Here is a 24,349-nt window from a genome sequence, read left to right on the forward strand (position 1 = left end):
TGGAAAACTTTGGCTAACAATTAAACTAAAAGTTGCTAATTTTTTGTGGCAAGCCCAAACTTTTTGTAAAGGAAAAGGGCGGGCAAAAATATTAAATACAATTACCAAATTAATTTACATGACTGAAGAACTTGAAAAACAATTAAAAAGTTAGCAAAGTTTGAGCCCAGACAAACAAAACTGAACCCAACAAAATAATTTGGATTGTAGACCTTTGCAGTGAAAAGTTTGCCAATAAATCGAAATGTTGTTAGACAAACTAATGCGAAATTCTTTGTATCCCCTTTGGCTGCTGAGATATTTCAATCGAATATTCCCTTTGCTCTGTGGATTTCTAAGCCGCAAAGGTTTGTTTGTTGCGCAGTTTTCCTGGTGGTTTTTCCTGTGTTTGCCAAGCGGATTTCCCGGAGAAATAAGTTTGAAAATGGTGCAGTTTTTCCTCTGCTTATCTGTTGATTTATCTTACTTTCCTTTGTCTCTGTTTTTCTGTGATAAACAAATTAACAGAATGTTGAGCAGTGTTATTCGACCTACAGATGGAAAAAAGGAGAGGGAAAAGTTTTCCTGCCGCACAAATCAATTAAAAGTTTCCCCAAGCTCAGACAAAACTCTTCAATCTTCCATCTTCATCAGACTTTAAAGGGAATCTCTTTTTTCGGAAGAGGGAACTGCAATCATGAATCAGGATGGTACTCGAGCATCTCCTTCATATATATTTAATGGCGATTCGAACATTGATTGATGGCAGGATCTGCTTGGCTCATCCTCATTCTTATTCCCAGATAAACATTTCTAATTGATATTTAAATTGAGACTTTTGTTTGGTGCTCTCGCAAGGCAAACAAATTTAGGAAGTTTGCCAACCTCCAAGCCAAATAAATTTAAATTCGGGTGGATGACAAACCCATATCCTCGAAACCCTCCTCCCATTGGAAATCTGTGAGTCGTTGACATGAATAATAAGAATTTCGACCAAGACGGAGGACTGTCTGCGGAGTAAGGACTAAGGACTACTGACCTCCCCCAAAATGAGGCCCTCAAACGGATGTTGGTCTCTAAATTATGGCAACAGAGTGCGGAAAACGGGAGAAGAGAGCGAAAGCTTTTCGAGAGAATTCTCTGAAGGATAATCTCGAAGGAAGAGAGCATGTTCTGGCTTCATGTTGACAATGTCTGGCAACATTTGTTGACGAGGAAAACAGGCAGCATCCTTCGTCCTTTGGTTCTCCCTTTACTCCTCCCTTTTTATTGATTTCTCGTTCTGTTTTCACTTCGATTTGGGGTTGGAAAAGGGGAAAAGATGCAAAGAATGAGTGGCAGATGGATTTCTGGGTCAATTGCTTTCTGGTTGCCTATTTCACCCATCTGTTGGTGTTTGTTGGTGACACTTTTCGGGGGTTCCCCCCACAAAACCGCAGGCATTCAACTTGAAAAGGAGTCACAGAATGCCGTCCCTTTCCACACTTCACACACTTTAAACCAATTACGAACTTGGCCCTAACGACAAACACTTAATTGGTATGAAGGCCTTGGCACAAAGTTTTCACTGGCAATTTGTGATGGTTGCGCATTTCCATCCAGTCCTAGTGACATGCCCACAAATTTATTTGTTTGGTTTGGCGTGGGTGGAAACTGCACTGAATTCTGCGGACATAGCCAAACATTAATGAGCGGATGCAGGTCAAAGTGCAGTTCTCTTCTTTTTTCTCCTCCTAACCCCTGATCATCGGAACCCTTTTGTGATAGATGATGCTGCCTGTTCTGTTCCTGGCACCCGTTTAAAATTCCGCTCACGCAGACTTCAGCTGGGATCCCTGGCCCTCCCTCTGCTCCTGATTCTGGCTGTGGTCCTGCTCCTGGCTTCGTCCCTCAGCAACGAGTTGCGGCTGCCATGGACGGCGAAAGAGGGGCTTAAATCGGGGAAAAAGGGTGGAAAAACAAGGTGCAGTTGCAATTTGGGGCCTCGGTTCTGCTCACATTGTCAGCACTTTCATTATTGCCCGCATTTTGGATCCAAAAAAGGTGGAAGGGGGATTAGGTATATGGGCGGAGGGGCGTGGCCGTGCAGCTGAGTTCAGTTGATTGGAGAGCATTTTTCCACGTTACTCACTAAAGTTCCGATGAGGCAGCAAACAAAGCATTTTTCAAGTGTTTTCTTGCATTTTCAGGCATCCGATGAAAGGCAACCAAATGGAGATGGAATCTGAGATGGCTAAAAGAGATTGCCAGTGAGACTTGATCAGGTGAGTTAAAGTATACTTTTAATTGATTGGGTGAGGTGAGACAATGAAACCTATAGGAATTTAAGCTGGGAAAAGCTTAATCGAATAATGGCGTTACTTTTAGATGTAGCTTAACATTTGTTCGAATTTCATCTGACTGACTTCTTCGAACAAATCCAGTAATTTAGTCGAAACTAAAGCGAGTGTCAATTGGCCAATGACCATTACCAAATCTTGAAATCCTTACTAAGATTCATTGTTCACCAACATGTTTCAGTATCTCCTCCTAAATGTTTTTTTGCTCTTACCCTACTTTAAATTCCATTACTCATACGTAGCGTTGTCCACACTCGTCTGCCCCACTTGTCTTTTTTATCCGACTAGGGAAATGCTTTTAGTTCCGCTTTCAGAATTTTTAATGAGTTCACAGTCCGAGAGCTCGGACACAGATTAGAGAAATGGGTTCCTTCACTTTTAAAACGGTCAAGGTTACTTGCTGACCTTGAACTTACACACGAAGAAACTCGAATGGAAACAGCATGAATCATTTCCTTGCCTCTTTCTCACTGAAACAAGAGCACTTCGCCACAGAACGTCTTGTTCCCTCCTCCAAACCATTTCCTTACTTTGTTTCACTGTGTGGCATTCCTTTTGGCACAGAAATGCAAATGGAAACACTCGAATAAAGTGGAAGATTCTTGTGGTTTTCCACCCACCTTGAGACGCTGTTTTGCCAGGCAAATAGGATTTTTCCCACGTTATAGAGAGCTTTTCCTGACCCCAATGCATCGCTAGTCGAGGTTCAACACTTCGCTTAAATGGAGATGAACACCTCCTTGCCCCTTGGCTTCCTTCCCATCCTGGGGTCACATCAATTTGAATGTTTCGCCTTGTTTGAGATGCTAATGCTGCGGAGAACACGAATATCTCAGTTGTCGGGGAGCAGAGAGGTTAACCGGAGGTTAGGGGGAAGTCAAGTTGCACCTGAGTCACGTCCTCTGTTTCCATTCTCGATTGGGCGACAGATGAACACTCGGAAATGGGTCGAAGTCGAAGGTGTTGCATGATTTATGGATGGATGAAGATGAAGGGAGTCTCTGAAGGTGAGGGAGATGCACTTGCTACCGCTGTTTATGTTCCAGGTGGTTAATATCCTCCGAACATGGAGACAACTGAGAAGAGGGCGACCAACTCGAAGGAGTCCCCATTTGCTTTCGTATCTCTACTCTTCCCTTTCTCCATTTCTCAAGTGAGGTACTTCATGCCCAACAACACAGGAACTACGATAGAGACATCTGCCATTTATCCCGATTCCTTCCCACATTGTTCAGTGAACGCCCATTGAGGCATGCATAAAATATGTTACAAGGCAACCGACCATGCCCTCTTTGCCGAAAGGGGCGCCGGATCCTGGATTCTGGGAGATGCCATCCTGCCATCGATAAATTCGTTAAAATCTTCTCTTCGTTCAATTAAAAGAGGAAACAAAATAAACCGAAAACACGTCACCAGAAATGAAGGAAATTTAAGTGGAGGAGAGTGAGGAAATGTAAAGTGAAATGTCATCCGTGAAGGAAAACAGGAAGAATATTCCTGAATCGATCTGAACTGCCGTAATGAAGAAATAAAAGTTTCGATTTACTCAGGGTGAAAGAATAAAGGGGAAAAAAATTTAAAATGAGGAAAGCCCCAGAGGACCAACTGTTGCAATGAAATTATCCCTATGGCAAGGGTTTCCCTCCATAAATTGTGGCTGAATGTTAATTAAATGCAATTTCAGCGCAAGTTGAAAACTTTTCAAAGGACAACTGCTGGGGCAGTTACGTGGAAGAAAATGAAAAGGATGGAAAAGAGTTAATAACTCTGCTCTATTTTCATTGTCTGGAAAATTTCTGGACATTTTAACTTTTGGATTTATTTTTAGTTTGGTGACCTCAACAAATCAAAAAGTGCCCCAACCTCTTTTAAATTGTGTCATCTTAAATTGAAGAATTTCCATTCTACATGATTTTCGGAATAAATCAAGTTAATGGCTGAGAAAGACGATGAAGCTAAGCAAATTAAGGTTAAGGGCATATGGAAATTGGAGGACCACCTGCAGATCGATTACTTCAAAACTAAATTAAATAAAGGCGGTGGCGTATGAGTAATAGTAATCCGTTCTCAGTTTTCTTCGTAATCAGACTGAGGAGTTAAATTCCGTTCCAGTCTCAGTTTTCACTTGTTTATGTGTGAAGAGGTTTCTAATTAATTTTGTGTGACTACGCAAATGAAGGGAATCCGGAATGGAGTTTCTGGTGGAAACTCGGGATGGCAAGTCATGTGAACTAATGATAAACACTCTCGTTGGGGATCTGTGGAAATGGAACTGAAATGGAATGGGAAACTAACCGAAAGCGGATGCTTAGATAACAGACAACGAAAGCCAGGAAGTGGGAGTTGGATGAGTAGTAAACGGAAATAGGAGGATGGAAAGTGCAAAGGACATCATCCGTTCAGTGAATAATGGCAAACTTTAACTGAAAATACAAAAATTTTATCACTTTCAACGGAAAATATCAAAAAGACAGGATCAAATGCAGTAAAAACTATGCATATAATGCAAAAGAAACACAATTAATTGCTAATGAGCCAATCAAATGGAACACATTCCAAAAGCTTTTATGCCAATCAAACGCAAAGCAGAATGCAATGAAATTCGCTGGAAAATGTAAACAAAGTTAACGAGGGAAATCTGAATAATCAAATGTTGCGCTCCATTGAAGCCGATAAACGGAAAGTTGGGAATTAACCTGTCAATTATCAATATCATTTTTTTCAAGGGACTCTCAAGTATATGTGCTTAAAGTGCAAACTTTTCCCAGGAAAAGCATTTTGAAATCTGCCAAATGAGGCGGAGAAAAGCGGAGGGAAAAGGGCAAAAGGCAAGCATACCGAATGAAAGAACATGGAAAACTGCCGCAATTTGTTGCAAAAACAAAGAAAGTGTTGCTTGTCGAAAAGGAAATGCAACAAAGTTAAAGGATATTTAAATCCTTTTTCCTCGGACTTTTTCCCTTCTTCAGTGGTAACTGCAATCAGCCACGCCCACAGTTCTCGCTCCGCCCACTTTGATGACGCTTAATAAAAACCCACAAAAAAAGGGGGAAAATGTTGAAAATGAAGAGCGGAAAGTTCGTGTTTTTCTCTGTCAACTCTTCCTTCAGTTGGCTTAAAGAAAGTAAAAAACTCAAAATGTGGACGATGAAAGGGGATTACAAATGGGGAAGGACTAAGGACACTAGATGCTTGCATTTGTGTTGTTTACAACTGGCGAGTGACTTTTATTGCCTCCCATTTGGATTTGCATTTCTGGGCAACTAGTTGCCACCTAATTGAAAGTAGGTCGAAACGGGATTATATGAATAGTCGATTTTGGAATCCTTAGCGATCGAATACCATTTAGAAACTTCCAGTCCAAGAAGTTTCTATTGAAGTTCCTTATATATGAAAGGATTCCCCTATATGGTTAGTTTTCCACAGCCTCATTTCTATTCTCGCCACATTGAGCAACTCTGAATGTGCGAGCATAAAACTAAGTGCTCGCTTTCAGGATCTCTCCCTGCTCCTTCCTTATATCACATATATCCCCCTCCAACTTCACATCCTGTGCCTTCCTGAATCCTTTCATTTCATATTTAGCCAAAGGGAAACGCAACAGAAAGGAAAATGCGGCTAGACAAGAGCAAGAAAACAAGAAAAGGACCACAACTGGCATGGGAAAGAGACGGGAATAGAGGTGGTGAAAGAGACGAGTGACAGGACAGCAGTCAACATTTGCTGACTTAGCTGCAATTATGGCAGATATTTTTATGAACTTGATGTCAGCACATACTCACACTGAGACACAACCTCCGACACACACACGAATTGCTATAGCTGAGTAGATAGGGACATTAGGACTTCTGAATGGAGGAAAACTGCGAGCTGGAAAGCCCAACGGTGCATGGAAAATGGAGATGAAAATGCCAGTTTGAAAATCATCCACAAGGGCTTGAAAAGTTACCGATTTTATATGTGGGGAAACTTATTTCAGTTTTCCAAAGATTTAGACCAAAGTTGCATTAAAACTGATGGTTTTTTATCAGGGACTTTGTATTTATTTTGCTTGTTTTTCCTTTCTCCAAATATATCCCTCACTTACTAAAAACATAATGGGTAATTTCCTGCACGCTTTAAAAGCACACATAAAATTATTATTTTCCCTCTGTTGCTGTGTTTACGGGTGGCACTTGCAAATGAAAAACATGCCCACACGAATTTCCGCCGGAGGACAGAAAAAAACAGAACTTAATTGTTCAAATATTTTCAGAGCACACTCGTAACGCCCCTTGACCCCTGCTCCCCATCCCCTTTTCCCATACCTTTGGAATTCCCTCCACTGAAACAATGAAAGTAGGCGGAACAAAATCAGAGCTCCACTTTTACCAAAAAACACACTCCCAAATAATTTACGGCGCAGTTAAACATGCAAACATTTTCATTGTTAATTTTTATGCTGGAAAAATCAGGGAAATTGTGCGTACTTTGCTGCTTTGTTGCAGTTTTTACACCCTTTGTTGAAAAACAAAATTCGGAAGACCTGAAAAGCACATTTTCATGGCTCTTAGTTCGAGGCCCAATAAAAATCACCTACAATTCATTTCCAGTTTCATGGCGTTCCCAATTTCCCAATTTTATTCCTCTTTAAGAGTCCCGCAAGGAAAACGATGAAATTCTCCGTCGTAAAATTAAATTTCTCCGCAATTAATTCCGATTTCCCTTCCTCTCTTGGGGAAAACTTCGCTGGAATTTTTATCGCTGACCCGGAATGACCTTCGCATCGATTTCATCGCCTCCCATTTCCCAGCCTCCCCTATTTTATTTTATTTTCTTTTAATTTATTTATCTTTTTCGTAGTTGATTTTATGCTCCAGCTCACTCTGACTTTTCTCCTTCACTTTTACGCATTTTTGGTCCCCATCCTGTCGCCTTTTAATTGTCTTTAAATTATATTCGAAAAGAGGGGATAAAGCTTCGATTTCTGTTTATCTTAAGCAATATCCACCAAGAGTGGAATGAATTTTCTTCGAAATTTATTGCACCGGAAATTAAAGAAAGTTTAGTAATGAAAATGGATGTAGGGAATGGCTCTAGGGAATTTAGTTTTACATTCCACTTCTAATAAAATATTTTATATCTGCCTAGAATCATTTAATCATGATCAACCAGAGGATTGGTATGAACCAAATGTATAAAATAATTCGCCATAAATATTTATGATCTATTTATTGAACTCACCAATTTCGTCGCCATGTGAACTCTTTCACAGAAAAACAACAACAGGCTGAAGATTTCTATTTCGACGCTGCATTTTCAATGCTGATTTTTATCACGGGCACATTGAAAATTTACGACTTTCACAGCGCATAAATTCTGCGCCGTTTGCCAATTTTTATTATCTGCAAAATACTTTATGCGCATCTGAGGAATACACGAGTGTAGGGAGTATCTAATGGATACATGAACCCAAATTGAGACACTTTGCATAGACCAAAGCAATCATCATCCCCTCGACTGGAGTCGGGAAACTTCTTCTGGGGGAAAGCTCGGAAAATGAGCCAAGAAATAATGATAAAAGGTGAAAAATGCACTTAGCGGGAAGGGAAAACGGAAAATGCTAAGCGTAACTTATTACGAAAGATGGTAAGGGGAAGGAAAAGAAGGGAAAAGAAAACTTTCCGCGAAACTTCAGCTGCATGTGTTGCATACTTTGTGGCGCTGCAAAGAAAGCATGAAAAACGAGCGAAGGGAAAAGGAAAACATTGTGAAATTTCAGCCCCAAGTAAACGGAAAAACTAATTTTTAATGTCCCTCATAGGAAAGGGAACAGTGGGATAAGTTTCTTCCTCCGATTGCGATGCAAAATGTTGTCACTTTGTATCCTGACAGCCAGGATCATCAATCGCTGCTCTCTTTTTCTCTGTCGCCAAGGATCCCTCGGAAGAACTTAAGAAATATAATGTATGTAGAAAAGAAATCCCATAGCACCAACTTTTTGTGTGCCAATAAATTTTCAATTTCTTGAAACTTGCAATTTATTTCACTGCAAAGCTAATTTCCCCGCTCTCCCAACACTTTGCTCCTTTGTGAGAGTCATCCAAGGTGGACGGCTAGCTTTTCCTGCAGTTTCCCACACAAGCTCACAAGAGTTTATCGAAGGACACAAATTCGATGGCAAATTGCATTGTCTGCCCAAAGATTGCACTTTATTAGATAAGCAAAATAAAAGGTAAACATCTGCCGGGATTCCCCTCCAGACCTTTGACGAGTAAACAACTGCAAAAGTTCGCCCTCCGTTTTCCCTGAAAATCGCGGCATTTTCCCTCAGCAATTTGATTTGATTTGCAGACTCTGCGAAAATATTTCATAAATATTTACCCACCATTTTTTCCCGATTTTAAACTCTTTTTCTGCGTTTTCATCTTATCGCAGTGCGAACATTTGCAACTGTGAAAATATTTTTCCGCTTTCGTTTGTTTTTCTCCTGCTACTTTGTAGTGCAAATATTTTCCACCATTTTTGCACTTCATTTGCAGGGTGGGCGTGGCTGTTTGTTTTCCTTTGATGTGCTAAATTGGTGCACCGATTGCATTCGAAATGAGATTTGATCGCCTTGAAATCATGAGAAGTTAACTGGCGGTTATGGAGAATAGAGGGAGGGTGAAAGTCCTTAGTTTGCATACCTAACTCTCGGAACTGAGATTTTTATTCCTTTCTCCCCTTCGGGACAATATCCATTTGATTTTAACGACTTGCGAGCAAAGTTTTCCCGCAGGCAACGCGAATCCTTTTCCAAGTGAAACATTAAACTTTGCCCCATCAGAGAAATAAGGATAACAACAACATGGCGAAGGATATCAGCAGACACGAAAGGCAGTCAGGATAATGGCCAAACAAGACACGACTGCAATGGGAGAAAACATTTCCAATAATCCCAAGAAAAGGTTAAAGGAACGACATTTTCATAACGTTTCTCTTCGTTTTAAGGCATTACAAATAAATGTATAAATTCCAGGGTCATGGCGCATAATAAGCTCTGAATCACTTAGCTAACGTCGAACCAAACGAAAAATGGGAAATTGGATGGTAAAGATAGAAGAAAAAATCGTGTTAAAATAGGAATTCTACCCCGTCACCTCCACTTTTTATCCTCTCTCAACCGCTCCTAATGTAATTTGTCTAATTAACTCATTCTGGTTTATTCTTCAACTGCTCCTTCCTGTTTACTTTAGAAAGCCCCTTTTGGCGGGATATATTTAAGCTCCGTTTGAACTTGGCAAAGGGAATCCTTTAGGCCTCTAATTATGCCAGTTGGCCAAAAATGCGAGTGGCGTTGCCTAATTGCAGGCGACTGCCTCGAAGGCGGCTCACGTGGCGTATGCGTAACGTAGGATAACTTTTTGCGTTTTCGCCTTTGGAGGTGTTGTTCCCTGGCGCCTTATTTTTAATGAAATCACGCACATTTCCGGGAGAGTGGGTAGGTCATGAGTTGAACCAAGAAAGATAACAGAAGCCTTTAATGCTTTAACTTCGCGTTTAGTCAGCACGGAAGAAAGGGGGTGCATGGACGGGTAAACAAGTATCTGTCCTAGAATTCAGAGGGGGATCTGCAGTAACCCTTCACTACAATGATGTCCTTGCCTCCTCATCCAACTGCAATCGTTCTGCGGTTTTTCACAGCCATCCGAAAGGATGAGGAGTTCATTCAAGGGAAACGACAGTCCACAATTGCGGACCATTTTGTGTTTAATTAAGCTCGAACTGCAAATGGTTAAAGTCGCTCTCCTTTACGACAACAAAGCTAATTCGTTTAGCAATGCAAATTGGATGAGCTGCAGGATGTCCAAACACCTGAAAGGATCCTCGTCCTTCGGCATTGTTGCCCTCTATTTACTCCCCGGCTGTTTGCTGTGGTCAGCAATTAAAAATTCAAACTAGAGTTGTGTCGAGAAATGCCTAACTAATTCTAATTGCAAGCTGTGTAGCGAAGGTCCTCAAAGGACCCACAAAGGACAAACCGACGAGGTGGCTCAGCTGCTCTCAATTGTTACGAAAATGCGTTTGATAATGGAATGAATATGCTTGAACATTTACAAGTAACGTGGTTGGAAATGTGCTTTCCAATTAATTAAAATGTGATTGCTCTGGGATTAATTTTGGACTCAGTCATCTTCTCGGATTACTCGCAATAAGCACTCTTATCAGCTTATAAAATGGCCAGGGGTGAAACTTCTCTATTGTCACTTGCATTCTGCCTGAAACAAACTTTAAAAAGTGCCAAAAAACACCCGTAATGAAAAGGGAAAATAATGGAAGTTCAGGTGACAGCTGCTAAAAGTTTTCCAGCTAACATAACTGCCAAAGTGAAAGGTAGTTGGAAAAGCGTTAACTTTGCAACAGTGTCAAAACCTGCAGTCGCATCGGGAAAACAAGTTTAACCATTCGAAAGTTAGTTGCGGCCAATGGAGAAAAGTTAAAAAAAACTGGCGTTTCTGGGGAGGAATGTGTCCAAACGGTGGCTGCCACTTCGAAATAAATAACTCAGTTATTGACACGAATCAGGCCCAATTTATCTGAGGTCCAAGCATCGATTTGGGCCCAATGACTTAAACGCCTGACTGGACATCAACCATTATTCGCACACTTTTCTCGGATTCTCCACTCCAATTTGAGCTGCTCATACAGGCATCAAACTTGTCGTCTGCCCCACTAATTGAATGAAATTTCATTTGCACAACTTCGGCAATTTTCCGGAGCAGTGCGAGCAGGCCTCTCGAGAGGATTTCAGCCCACAACTCAAACACTCGTACTCCTCTTCCATCTCCAGGAGAACTCTCCAGATATGAAGTGAAATATGCCGGGGATATTATCGCACTCGAAGCTTTTCACAGATTTCAGATGAATTGCAATGATGGGCTCCTCTCGAGTTGGTTTTCAGGTTTCCTTTTGGCCTCTCGAAATAATTTTTCACGAGCCTCCTGCCAACAGAAATGATTCAACTATATAAGTGGGGGGAAATTGGGGGCGGAAAACTTCAGCTGAACTTCAACTCCATGTCCATCCAATTAATTAAATGATTTAATCGCGGCAAATGTTGCTCGCATTATGAGCACAAAGAGCTCGTTTGGCCTATAAAAAGCCTGTACACTGGTTAAGGAAAGGCAAGGTTATGCACAGAAAACACCTCGTCAATTTCTGGGGAAAAAAAAAGAAATGTAAATATAATAATGAAAAGGAAGAATATTTAAAAGTATCTATTTAAAAATTTTTTAACTGATCATATGTATTTCCCAACAGTATAATTTACTTATCTTATAAAATATTAAATGGTTTTACTGGTTTCGTTGATTTTTTCCAGTGCAGGCGAGGCGTACTGCCCGTTGGTCAGTACATGTAATCCCTTCATCAGCATTTCCCACACTAAAGCCGGAAAACATTTTTACATCCAACCAGCCTTATCGCAGCTGGCACTCGTCGGCGGATTACACTCCTGACCATTCGAGGTTGATTCTCCGGCCGGAATGTTCCGCCCCAGCGGAAGTGGCTTCCGCCAGAAGTTGACGGGCCTCACATTGAAGGGCGTCCTGTATGGCTCATGGATCCTGGGCGTGTTTCCCTTCACCTACGACAGCTGGACGAGGAGATTGCATCGTTCCAAGTGGTTAATTGCGTATGGCCTTGTCCTGAATGCCGGATTTATTCTGCTGGTGGTCACAAATGACACGGAGAGTGAGACGCCGATGAAAATGGAGGTGTTCCACAGGAACGCACTGGCCGAGCAGATTAACGGCATCCACGACCTTCAGTGCCTCTCGATGGTGTCCATGATGCTGCTAAGAGGATTCTGGAAGAGTGGGCATATAGAAAAGATCCTGAACGAACTGCAGGATCTACAATATCGCCACTTTCGCCATTATTCTTCAGAGGAATGCCGCAGCTTCGATGGGTTTGTCCTGTACAAAGGTGCCTCTGTGGTTTTGGAACTTATATCGATGCTGGTTTTGGAACTGGGAATGTCACCGAATTTTAGTATCCAGTTTTTCATTGGACTAACCAGTTTGTGCTTCATGATGACGGCAGTCCTTCTGGCAGCCTCTCAATTTCATCTGGCAGTGGTTTTCATCTACCGATATGTGTGGACTGTAAATAGGGAACTTCTCAGACTGGTAAACCAACTTGCTAACGGAGAAACTGTGGAGTCTGAAAGGATAGACAATCTGCTCAATTTGTACCATCATCTTTTGGAACTCAGCAATCGGTTGGCCTCCATCTATGATTACCAAATGGTTCTGGTAATGGCCACTTTTCTGATTGCCAACATTTTAGCCATTTATTTCTTCATTATCTACACTATCAGCCTGAATAATGGGCTGGATTTTAATGTAGTCATATTTCTACAAGCAGTGGTTACTAATATTTTCGATTTTTGGCTCAACATTGAAGTCTGTGATTTGGCGGAGAGAACAGGAAGGCAAACATCCAGCATTCTAAAGTTATTCAATAATATCGAACATCTGGATAAAAAACTTGAGAGAAGTGTAAGTTTAGCCTTCTTTTTAATAATATTTTACATATGTAAATAGGTATATTCCATAGATCTCCGACTTTGCCTTATTCTGCAGCCATCGCAGGCTGAGATTCCACCATTGTGGCCTGTTCTACGTAAACTACGAGATGGGTTTTCGCATGGCCATCACCAGTTTCCTGTACCTGCTGTTCCTTCTTCAGTTTGATTTTTGGAACCTGTGAAGAAAGCATATTAAAAGCGCCTCTGGAAGTGTCCTCTAATTGGTTCGCACTTCTTTGTGTCGTCTGGAGTCGAGGGTTCTCGAAAGGGGGGAGCCCGAAGGACTAACAAGTGACGGCTCAAGAAGTCGGGGGATTTTGAAAGGGGGATGCCAGAACAAGTGGGATGTGTCCCCGAGCTTACACGAAGACGTGTCTAAGTGAAAGCCTTGTTGACTTTTCAACTGGGGGAACGGAACATCAGGCCGCAGGACATCAGCAGGAAAAAAATGCAGCAATAAAGGGAGAAATGTGCCATGCAAAAGCCAAAAGGATTCGGAGAAATGGAGTAGCTGTGAAAAGCGGCGCAATTAAGGCCAACAAATGAACGGGTTTTTGTATTTTTTGGCTGGCTAAGAATGCAGCTGGATTTTCCGGCGAACAATGGCTGCAGTGAAAACAGAGAAAAGCCGAAAGCAGCTTTGGTGCATTTTCTTTGTTCGCCTCTTGTGTGATTCACATGGTGTGCTCTGCTAATTTCCCTGACTGCGATTTTCCAGCTGTTTCCGCACTTTCCGTACTCACTGGCTGCTTGTTTTTCCTGATTTATTGTGCTCTGCGTTTGGCTTTTGTTGCGGGTTTCCATTGAAATAAATGCGTGTATTTCTTGTTTTAAGCAGAAGGGGTTAATCTTTTAAATTAGAGCACTTCTTAAAATTCCTATTAACTTCCCATGCTAGCTTTAAGTTTATAAAACATCATAAAAATACACAAAAAGCTTAGGTAACCTTATCTACACTATCTACACAACCTATCTACACTGATAAAAAACCAATAGCAAAAGTAAATATCTGCACATTGAATTCATAACTTCTTAGTAAATATTTTAATTAGACCAGAGAAATGCACGATTTAAATTAATAGTACTTAAATCAAGTTAGAAAGCATTCAATTCAATGTTCGTCAAATTTACTTAAAATATTTATTGTCATAAAATGAAAATACATTTCTTATTAAAATCATCTTTTAAATAAATAAAATTGTTAAGTTAAAAATTGAATTTACTGTGCTTTTTCTATCAGTGTAGAGTGAAATTAAGTCCCTGTGTAAAGCTTCTATTACAGTGCTGAGGGCCGGGATGAAATCCTGTTAAAAAATCAACACTTGAGGCTGCGGATAATCTGACCCTTAGCCACTTATTGTCAGGGGCCAACCGCTGTCAAGGCCAGGCCAAGACCATCCACCCACCACTGCCCCCCACTCTAAGCCCTGGAATCACCGCCATTAGCCTCGATTAGAAGTCAGGATGAGGAAGACAATGCCGGGGGGGGACATCCACAGCATCGACAGGAGCAGGGCAGCAGCTATAAAAACAACTACAAAGGACACGTCGCTCACAGCAAAAGTGCGTAAATTGATTTTTATTATCCCGAGTCCTTGGCCCCTACTTTCTCCCTTGGCCACTTACCCGATTCCCATATCCATTCAACTTGGCTCAGCAAAAAGTTTCGGGCCACATTTCCTCCCTTTCGCATTGGCCAATATATTTGATTTATTGGCTTTATCCGGAATGCGCGCAAATTGTTCATTGCTTTGTTTACACCATAAAAATCCTGATGGACACATTAGTTCGCCAAAATGTTCCATCGCCTGCCTCGTAAATTTCGTCGATAATTTCCGCTCTTATTCTGTTTTTGTCTGGCGGAATATTTATATGTTCAGCCATTATTTTATGAGAACATAAAAATCACTAGGGGTAAGGAACATATATTTTATTGCGCACCTACATTAAATTGTGTGTAATAGCTTTCAAATTATCCAAATGACTAAGTATCAGGCGTAAAATTATTGAATACCTTTAGGCATATTACAAAAAAGCATGCTTGTAAAAGGGACTCCGCATCTTTTATTAAGCCAGATAAAAATTGCCTTCAACCCTTTACACTGTTCTGCCATCAAGTTCACCTCAATTTATAACTTGTTCAGTAAATTAATTAAAATTTGCCGCCAGGCTTTCCACGAAATTGAGCTGACTGACCATTTATTGTAATTAGGGAAAGGCGAAACTTTTTTTCCATTTCTCTGAGGTAAAGGACGTTCAATGGCCCAAAAGGATTGCCGAAGGCTGAAAATGAAAGGTCAAAGTTTATCAGCAGATTTTTAATTTAAATTTATATGTTTTCCAGCAGCCGCAAATTGGGGAATGTATTTGATAGAGTGTGTGGGGAGTTAACCGAAGGGGACTTTGAACTTCAAGGGAAGCAGTTAATGAAGGGGCAACCCTCAGCCCTTTTCCTAATTACGATAAATACCCGCCAATTGTTCCATTGATTCGAGTCGGCTGCCTTAATTAGTTTGCCAATGCGTTATAATTTTGGCCTCCAGCCCTCAATTTATTTAAGCCGATCGATGGGGAGCAGCTCTCGCCGAAACTTTGGCTTAGAGAAGTTTGCGAAATTAAATAATTGCCAATTTGCTGCAAGTTGCTGGCAGTTTAAACAACAATTCAGCGACGAGCAAAGCCGATTTGTGTCTCCAGCTAAAATGAAACTAGCGGAAGGAGGAAAATGCGATGGAAGGAAGCCGAGAAAAGCCGGGCAATTAGTGGAAAGTCTGACTAAATATTGTAGCTATAGAACATTTTGTTTGGCAAAACTTTAATTAAAAGAGAGAGAACGGAGTCCGGAATGATAATGGAAACAGCAGAAGAAGCTGACAGAAAGACGAATGGGAACTTTGAATTATTTTGAAATTTAATTGATTAGCCCTATAGTTATAATAAATACTTAGCTAAGAAATTGAGTAATTTACAAGGAATTTAAAAGGATTTTTTTTTATTTGGACCAATGTTTCCATTTCCGACTCTTTGTGTTATTGCAGTACATAAAAACCAGTACCATAAACAATATGATATCATAATGGAGACAAAAATAAGGGCGAGATAACCGAACCTATCACTATAAAGGAAATCCATTTTGAGCCTATTTCTGCTGACAGGGCGAATCATCATAAAACGGAAATATTTTTATGAATTTTTCTGCCTCCGTGAAAATGGTGAAAATTTGCTTCACTCAGCACAGGCAGTGGCGATAACCAGATGCTGTCGTTTTAATAAAAATATATTGAAAGCTGGCACAAATCGAGATGAGCGAATCGAATTATCCGTAAACGTTGACGAGTCGCCCCAATGGCAAGCATGTTGACCTAATGCTGACTTCACTGCTGGAATTTTATTGTGTAAACAAAGGATCCCAAGGATCCGGGGGCCGCCACGTGGCCCAAACAATTGGCGGATGTCCTGGGCGAGGGCAATAAATCAAATGCTTGTGTACACTCGAGTTTATATTTGTTTGGCCAACGTGCAGATGAGCAGGAAATTTGCCAGAAGCTCGAGGATGCCGTGCTGAAGGAGGGGAGTCCCCGGCACAGGATAATAAAAATCAATTTGCGCGATTGTGTCGAGTGTGGCTGCTGTGGGCCCTGTTATCGCTGCTGGCTTTGTGCTCTCGATAATCGAAGATAATGGGGCTCTCCCTCGGCGCGGACGAAAAAGGACCGGAGGCCTGTATCTGCTCCTGACAGCCAAGGATGCCGAGGATGCCAAGGACGAAGGCCCCAGTGTGTGGGCATCCTTTGTCTGACTTTTTCCCCAGCCCCACATTGTCGGCCTAATTGTTGCCTGTCAGTTGTAGTTTTCTGGCCTAAATGTTGCCGATATCTGAACAAACGAATAATAGATAAAATGTGTGGTAGTACAGGCATAAATCAAGTTCAGATGCTTGCCAAGATAAGTTTAATAAACCATGTAAGTCAGAAGTCATCTTAGCTTTAATGGCATTAAAATTGAATTTTTATTTTATTTATACATTTTAGAAAAATTTTATTTAAAATACTCCAACCAAATTGAATTATTTTGGGTGTTTCAATCTCTTTTTAATTTTATTATAGGTGTCTAAAAGTATGCCGTAAATACGGAATATAAATTGCCTTATCTTTGGTTTGCAATCATTTTTTAATTTATTTTTAGGTGTCTAAAAGTATGCAGTAATTAAAGTATAGTCATCCTTCTGAGCTTAAAATATAGTGATGCATACTTTTAGATACCTAAATGGCATTTAAGTGATTTCAAACCCTAGTGTTTTGTGTGGCACCCCCCAATAGCCCTATTATTCTACATAAATATGAGGGTGAACAAAAGTTAGTAGTCTCCCAAACTGCTCCTGAAAGCAAGCTCCATTGTTTGTAGAGAATAGTAATAGGGGAATCCCTGCATTTTTAGCCAGCTGCAAAGGACAAAACCCGTTCATTTGCTGGCCTTAATTGCACTTCTTTTTACAGCCACTCCATTTTCCAGACGCTTTTCACTTGTGTGATTTTCTGTGGGCTTTACTTTTGGCTTTTTGCATAGCCTCGTTTAAGACAGAGAGAATGGCAAAGGAGTTTGGCTTTTATTGCTGCAGCTTATGCCCTGCGGCCCTGTTCCGATTTCCCTCACATTTCCCAACTGCAAGTCATTCACTTGGTTCACTCGACATCAACAACTTGTAGGGAAAGTGATTCAGGCTTTATTGCCATGATGTCACCTGCTTAATATTGCATCTCATGTCTGTCTGACAAACTAAGTGACAGCTTTGAAGGGAAATCCCGACTAATTGAAAGCCTGGGGAATCACAAGTTCATAAAGTCAAATTGCACCAGGAAAAGCAAGTACAAAACGCTTGTGACCAGCATTTGGAAACCCATCTCCCGATTAAGGTGGAATAACCCACAGTGAGGGAATTTCAATCTCCAATGGCTGCAATATAAGGAAAATTCAGAGATCTGCAAGATAATTTATAAATTTTATAGTTGGTTTTTTAGGTTAGTTCCCAAACTCACACTTCTTTCGAGCTCTTTATCCATATTCTTAATATTATTAAATAACTTCAGGAAGCGTTTCTTCCAGTGCATTCGACCAAATTACAAATTGCAATAGTCAGCCAAAAATCGAAAAAATTGTTGACCAGTGCCTAAGGAAACATGAACAGCATATTGCTCATACCGATCCTAAACAAGATCATATAGAAACAAACATTGATGTTGGCAGCCAGGAAGGCTATCATCATTAGGGACGTCTGATAGTCGTAGCACTCTGTTAGTCCTCCATAAAGACTCACAAATTTTTCGTAGACTCTCAGGAGTAAACGAACTCTGGAGGAGATACCCTGGCGGTTCTTCCCCAAAGAGTTTACCAAGGCCAGAAGTTCTCTATTTATAAGCCATACAAAACGGTAGATGAAGGCGGCAGCAAAATGAAAATGTATGGCCAGGAGAAAGGTTCCCAGTTTGACCAACATAATGACCAAAAGATCTTTAATGGGCAGTTTTTGATCCGGTACTCCAAAGTGCACAATCCATGTGGAATGCAGTCCTACGACTATTAGGAAACCCTTATGGATAACTATCGAATGTGGGACACTCCACGGCACCAGGGCAAAAGAACTTGACATCAAGAAGCATCCACTCGTTGTAAATCCCCTCCAGATTCCTGCTCCTCCAGAAGGTTCGCAAATGCATCGTACAGATGGTCAACACTCCGAGTATTCCCAATAGCAAACTAATTTGATGCAGCACAAAATTTCTAGGAAAGACCACGTTTTCCTGGCTCTCTCCGTTCTGTTTTACTATCAGGAAAAGCATACCAAAACTCAGTTGAAATCCGTAAAGGATTAACCACTTTGAGCGAAGCAATCTCCTCTGCTTCCGTTCATACTTATGGAAAATGGAAATAATCCAAGCAGCCAGGAGCTGTATAAAATGGAATTTGGGATAATGTATACCAACTTTTGTCTAAAACCACTACGAGCTCGGAACATTGCTAAACGACTGACCAACTAATACCAATCACCCTCAAGTAATTGAAATCGATTAATGTTAACGTCATTAATTTACAGTAAATAATAAGATACAGCGGTCTGTTGACTCAACAAACATTTTTTCACCAAAAATATTAAAGTTTACCTAATTTAATCATTAGGATATTTTCTAAACTAAAACGTTTTTCTTACAAGTTCATATAATCAAACTGAACTAAATAAAGCAAATATAAAATACTGTTTATGATCATGTGGAAACCCATTTTGTAGTTTACAGAAAAAAGTCCACACAGTTTAAATTGGAACTTGCGATGACTGGACAGCCATGCGAACTCATTCACCTGTTAGAAATAGTAATAAATTATATATAACAATACCTTCCAATATAAGTACTCACACTTCTTTCCAGCTGATCATCCTTATAATCAAGATCAGTAAAAAGTTTCAGAAGGGTTGAGGTTTTTTGACCAGCTTTTTCTGTGAGATTGCATATGGTAATAGTCAACCAGAAGTCCCAACTATTTATGAGCAAAGACTGCGGAAATGCTATCAAAAAGAACGAGTATTTACGCATACTTATTCCATACACTATTAAGAAATAGATGACCACAATATTGCCAGCTAACCAAGATGTTAGAATTAGGATCATATGGAGTTCGTAGGCTGCTATTAATTTCTTATTTAGCTCCAAAAGACGTTTGTACAAGGAGAGAAGTCTTTTAATCCTAGATGATTTTGTAGTGGGATTGAGTTTCATTCGATTCACTAGTTCCTTAAGTTGTTCGTTAATCATCCATACATAACGAAAGATTAACAAGATTCCGACATAATAGTGCATGATGTTTAAATTCAGGGATACTTGCAAAACACAGCTTAGGAGAACCAACAACAAATGGGGTTCGTTTCCAGGCATTCCGTAGTTGATCGTCAAGAAACTTATAAGCTGACCCATTACAGTCAAACATTTTTGAATCACAAAACAGTTAAATGTTTGACAACTGGTTTTGTTTAGCTCCTTAAATTCTTGATGCTCCAGGTATAACAGTTCGTTGAAAATTCTGTGCACTTTCTTGCTTTTCCAAAAATTCATAAAATGTATCACAACAGCTGAAATAATGCTCATCAGTGCAGTTACAATGTTTATGCTCTCCAGCACAGGATTTCGCTCGAAGACTTCTAGTTTCTTTAATTTCTGACGTTGAGTTCCAATAATTACCATGAGAAACATAAGGAAATAATTCATGATCAAGCCATAGCAAATAAGCCATCGAGAGCGCCTTAGTTGACGTCTTCCGGAGTCAAAAGTGAAGGGAAATAAACCAAGTAGCCAAGATCCATATAAAACTGTCTTAAGGATGAGACTTGCCAAATAAGGGCGAAATTCGCGTCGTGAACCAAACATTTCCGAACACGAAAGGGAAATGAATTAGTTAATTGTAAGAAAATGCTGGAAAAAGTGTGGGAGAGTCACTAAACGAAGTACTGATGGCTGTCAAAGCTAACAATCTATATAATCGCTATTAGCCTTATTAATACAGCGATGATATATCGATTTGGGGCGAACAAGGCATGTCGGTAGTATACAGCATTAGAGCTTAAAATACAGATTTGGATTTCTAGAAATCCAAAAATAAAAAAATTGTTTTAATTTATAAAAAGCTTTTACAAGTTCATATAATCAAACTGAACTAAATAAATCAAATATAGAAAATTGGTTGTGATCATTTGAAAACCCATCTCATAATTTATCGAAAAAAAGCCGCACATCTGGAATCGGAATTTTCGGTGACTTCCCAGCCAGGCGAATTCATTTAACTGCTGAAAAAATAATTAATTATTTATTTAAAGAGCATTACTCTAAATACATACACTTCTCTCTAGTTCGACATCATTTTGCTTAAGATCAGTAAAACGTTTCAGGACAGTTGAGGTTTTTCTACCAGCTTCCTCCGTGAGTTCGCATACAACTATGTTCAACCAAAAGTCCCAAATATTTATTAGCACACAGTACGAGAGAACCATAAAAGTTCTATCCATGCTGGTTCCAAACACAATAAGGAAATATATGATCACAATATTTCCTGCTAAGCCAACTGTTAACGTCATAGTCATCTGTAACTCGTAGGTCGCTACTAGTTTTTTACTTAGCATCAAAAGCCGTTGGTACAACGAGAGAAGTACCCGAATTCTTGAGGAGTTTGTCAAGGGATTTTTATTTAGTTGTTCGGCTAGTTCTTCGAGTTGACCATTGATTGTCCAAACATAGCGATAGATGAAAAGGACTATAGCATAATATTGTATGCTGATAAGACTCATGCCCACCTGTATCAAGAAAGTGGTGATTATTTGGATTGTGGATGGTCTATTTCCAGGCATTCCGTAATTCAATATCAACAGGGATACTAATTGCCCCATCAAAGTTATAAACTTTTGTATTACATAGCGGTTAAATTTTGGGCAATTACATTCCATCAGACCATCAAAGTCCTGGTACTCAAGAGTTAAAAGTTCATTGGCAATCTCCTGAACTTTCTTGCTTCCCCAAAAATTCATAAAATACATCACGACAGTTGAGAAGATGTCCATTATTCCAGTGAGCTCGTATATCATGTTCAGGACTGGACTTTGTTCAAGGGCCTCCAGGGACTTTCTCTGACTTTCGTAATAAACCATCACGCCCAGGAGAAAACAATTCACTGCTATGCCATAGAACAGCAGCCAACGAGACCGCTTTAATTGAAATTTTGGTGAAACTAAAGTGAAGGGTAAAAGTCCAAATAGTACGGATCCATATAGAACTGCCTTCAAGATTAACCAAGCCAAACGGCGAAAAAATTCGCGACGTAAACCCGACATTTCCAACTCCGAGTGAAAAGCAAAATGGTGAAATCAATTGAGCAAATGTAAACAAATGCATACAAACTAATAAGTCACTAAATGAAGTGCTGATAGACAATGTAGTTAACCATCTACATAAACCCTTTTAGAGTAATTAATAAGCTGATGAAATATCGATTTCAAACCAAACAATAATGTCGGAAATATACTTACAAAATGGGGTACCAACAATAATTTGTAAGAGTGAATAAGTATTATTGTTCTGCCAAAAGTCAAGTTAATAATTTTTAAAATGAAATGAAAACGAAATTTTAATTAAGGTTTCTTTAATATCCATAAAAAGAAAATATTCGTTATTTTGTTAAAAATTAAGTTATGTCAATTCTTGGACTCAATCAATCTGATTTGAATTTTAAATTCATGTAATCGAATTGCACCAAGAAATGTACATATAAAATGTTGGTGATAATCATGTGGAAGCCCATCTCGTAGTTAATGTCGAATAAACCAAGGTGGCGAATTCTCAGCCTACGGTGACTGCAGAAAAATGTGAACTCAGCTATCTGAGGGATAATAAAAGATTAAAATATAACACTGTAAGATATAACCACTTACTCTTTGCTCTAGTTCCTTGTCCATACCTTCAATGTCGTTAAACAACTTCAAGATCATGGAGGTTTTTCTGCCCGTACTCTCGGCCAAATCACAAGAGGCGATTCCCAGCCAAAGATCCCAAAAGTTGATGATGAGGGCTTGAGGAAAAAGCAGAATCATCACTACCAGCGAGAATCTTTTGATGTTGATCCAACAGATGACCAGGACATGACCCACAATAATGTTGGCCGACAACAGGGTGGCCATAAAAAATGTAACCTGGATGTCGTAAATGGCGGCCAGGCGGGAGTTTATATCCAAAAGGCGACCATAAAGCCAGAGGAGCTTTTGGATTCGCTCAGGATCCACAATTTCACCTCTCTGCAGCTTACTGGCCATATCCAAGAGTTGTCCATTGATAATCCACACAAATCGATAAATATATATCACTGCCAGGTGAAAGTGCATTATCACCATGAGAACTTCCAGCTGAACAATGTAGATGCACACTGCCTCATGAAAAACAGCCTTGCTATCCGGTATTCCAAAGTAAATCACCAAAGAGGAACCAATCTCCATGATTACCACCAGACCCTTTTCGATCACATACCTATCGAACTGACGACATTCGCCTAGGATGAGCTTGCTAAAGTGACGGTCCTCTAGCATCAGGAGTTCATTCAGAGCAGCAAGTAATTCCTTTGAATTCCAGAAGATTCGCCAATGGGTTATGATCGTGGTTATTAAGCTTATAACCTCCACGAGTTCCTCGACCTCTTTTACCAAGGGATTACGCTCATAGACTTCAACTTTAACAGAATTGTGATCATCAGTGGATGGCAGTAAGGCCAAAACCATCAGACTTATGTTCAAAACCAAGCCATATGCCATAAGCCACTTCGATCGATGCAGTTTCCTTTTCCTGGAGTCAAATGTGAATGGAAATAGTCCGAGGACCCAGGATACGTACAACGTTGCCTTCAGGGTGAAATGGGCCAACCGCTGGCGAGTGCGATGGACGCGTTTTGGTTGTAACATTTCTGAAGTTCGACTGGGAGTAATTTGTGAAACGGAAATTACCCATCGGAGCCAAAGGAACATTGGAGGGCGAAGGCTTGATAGGGAATGGATGGTCAACCAGATAAGCTAATTAATTATTCGAAACTATTGGCTAAGGGATTGGGACTTTGCCTCTCTAGGGGTGAACAGTAGGAAACATTAATAACATTCAATACGATATATCTGTAGACTTACTAGAGCATTTTCAGGCATTTAGAATTTAATTAAATTAAATTAAGCTACGACTGAGTGAATTATAGCTGGGGAAAATGTATAACTGGCGAATCGTCATCGATGAATTCCTGTTCGACATTTTGCTAACCGGACATCCTCTTTTTACTGTTCCCCATTGGCTGCAACAAACTTTCGAATGGTTAAACTTGTTTTCCCGATGCGCCTGCAGTTTTTGACACTGTTGCAAAGTTAACGCTTTTCCAACTACCTTTCACTTTGGCAGTTATGTTAGCTGGGAAACTTTTAGCAGCTGTCACCTGAACTTCCATTATTTTTCCATTTTATTACTGTTGTTTTTTGGCACCTCTTAAAGTTTTTTCAGGCAGAATGCAAGTGACAATAGAAAAGTGTAGCCTCTGGCCATTTTGTAAGCTGATCAGAGTGCTTATTTCGAGTAATCCGAGAAGATGAATAAAGTCCAAAATTAATCCCTGCGCAATCAGATTTCAATTAATTGGAAAGCACATTTCCATCAACTTTGTAAATTTTCAAGCAGATTCATTCCATTATCAAACCGCATTTTCATAACAATTGAGAGCAGCTGAGCCGCCTCGTCGGGTTGTCCTTTGTGGGTCCTTTGGGGACCTTCGCTACACAGCTTGCAATTAGAATTAGTTAGGCATTTCTCGACACAACTCTAGTTTGAATTTTTAATTGCTGACCACAGCAAACTGCCGGGGAGTAAATAGAGGGCAACAATGCCGAAGGACGAGGATCCTTTCAGGTGTTTGGACATCCTGC

At 40.1% G+C, this 24,349-nt stretch overlaps 4 protein-coding genes across 4 annotated transcripts; 1 reads left to right on the forward strand and 3 right to left on the reverse strand.

Moving 5' to 3' along the window:
- The first annotated feature begins 11,824 nt into the window (after window positions 1–11,824).
- LOC119547894 (gustatory receptor for bitter taste 22e) lies at window positions 11,825–13,052 on the forward strand. Its single transcript, XM_037854931.1, has 2 exons — window positions 11,825–12,841; window positions 12,900–13,052. The coding sequence occupies exons 1-2, from the start codon at window positions 11,825–11,827 to the stop codon at window positions 13,050–13,052; spliced, it is 1,170 nt and encodes a 389-aa protein (XP_037710859.1).
- Window positions 13,053–17,696: 4,644 nt separating this feature from the next.
- Window positions 17,697–18,883, reverse strand: LOC119547897 (putative gustatory receptor 22d). The gene is given in 5 exon segments (XM_037854933.1): window positions 17,697–17,849; window positions 17,907–17,962; window positions 17,965–18,470; window positions 18,472–18,782; window positions 18,785–18,883. Coding segments are annotated over 5 exon segments (1,125 nt in total).
- Window positions 18,884–19,071: 188 nt separating this feature from the next.
- LOC119547896 (putative gustatory receptor 22b) lies at window positions 19,072–20,285 on the reverse strand. Its single transcript, XM_037854932.1, has 2 exons — window positions 19,281–20,285; window positions 19,072–19,224 (listed from the first exon to the last, which is right to left on the reverse strand). Exons 1-2 carry the CDS (start codon window positions 20,283–20,285, stop codon window positions 19,072–19,074), a joined length of 1,158 nt encoding a protein of 385 aa, XP_037710860.1.
- Window positions 20,286–22,116: 1,831 nt separating this feature from the next.
- On the reverse strand, window positions 22,117–23,353 carry LOC119547893 (putative gustatory receptor 22a). Its single transcript, XM_037854930.1, has 2 exons — window positions 22,333–23,353; window positions 22,117–22,280 (listed from the first exon to the last, which is right to left on the reverse strand). Exons 1-2 carry the CDS (start codon window positions 23,351–23,353, stop codon window positions 22,117–22,119), a joined length of 1,185 nt encoding a protein of 394 aa, XP_037710858.1.
- Window positions 23,354–24,349: the final 996 nt, after the last annotated feature.

The sequence above is a fragment of the Drosophila subpulchrella genome, chromosome 2L (genome assembly GCF_014743375.2).
Source record: "Drosophila subpulchrella strain 33 F10 #4 breed RU33 chromosome 2L, RU_Dsub_v1.1 Primary Assembly, whole genome shotgun sequence".
Lineage (NCBI taxonomy): Eukaryota > Metazoa > Arthropoda > Insecta > Diptera > Drosophilidae > Drosophila > Drosophila subpulchrella.

Coding starts and splice junctions, on each gene's coding strand:
- LOC119547893 (XM_037854930.1), bottom strand. CDS start 23,353: ATGTTACAACCAAAACGCGTCCATCGCACTCGCCAGCGGTTGGCCCAT. Junction 22,281..22,332: donor GGAACTAGAGCAAAGAGTAA/GTGGTTATATCT, acceptor TCCCTCAGATAG/CTGAGTTCACATTTTTCTGC.
- LOC119547894 (XM_037854931.1), top strand. CDS start 11,825: ATGTTCCGCCCCAGCGGAAGTGGCTTCCGCCAGAAGTTGACGGGCCTC. Junction 12,842..12,899: donor ATAAAAAACTTGAGAGAAGT/GTAAGTTTAGCC, acceptor TATATTCCATAG/ATCTCCGACTTTGCCTTATT.
- LOC119547896 (XM_037854932.1), bottom strand. CDS start 20,285: ATGTTTGGTTCACGACGCGAATTTCGCCCTTATTTGGCAAGTCTCATC. Junction 19,225..19,280: donor ATGATCAGCTGGAAAGAAGT/GTGAGTACTTAT, acceptor TATTTCTAACAG/GTGAATGAGTTCGCATGGCT.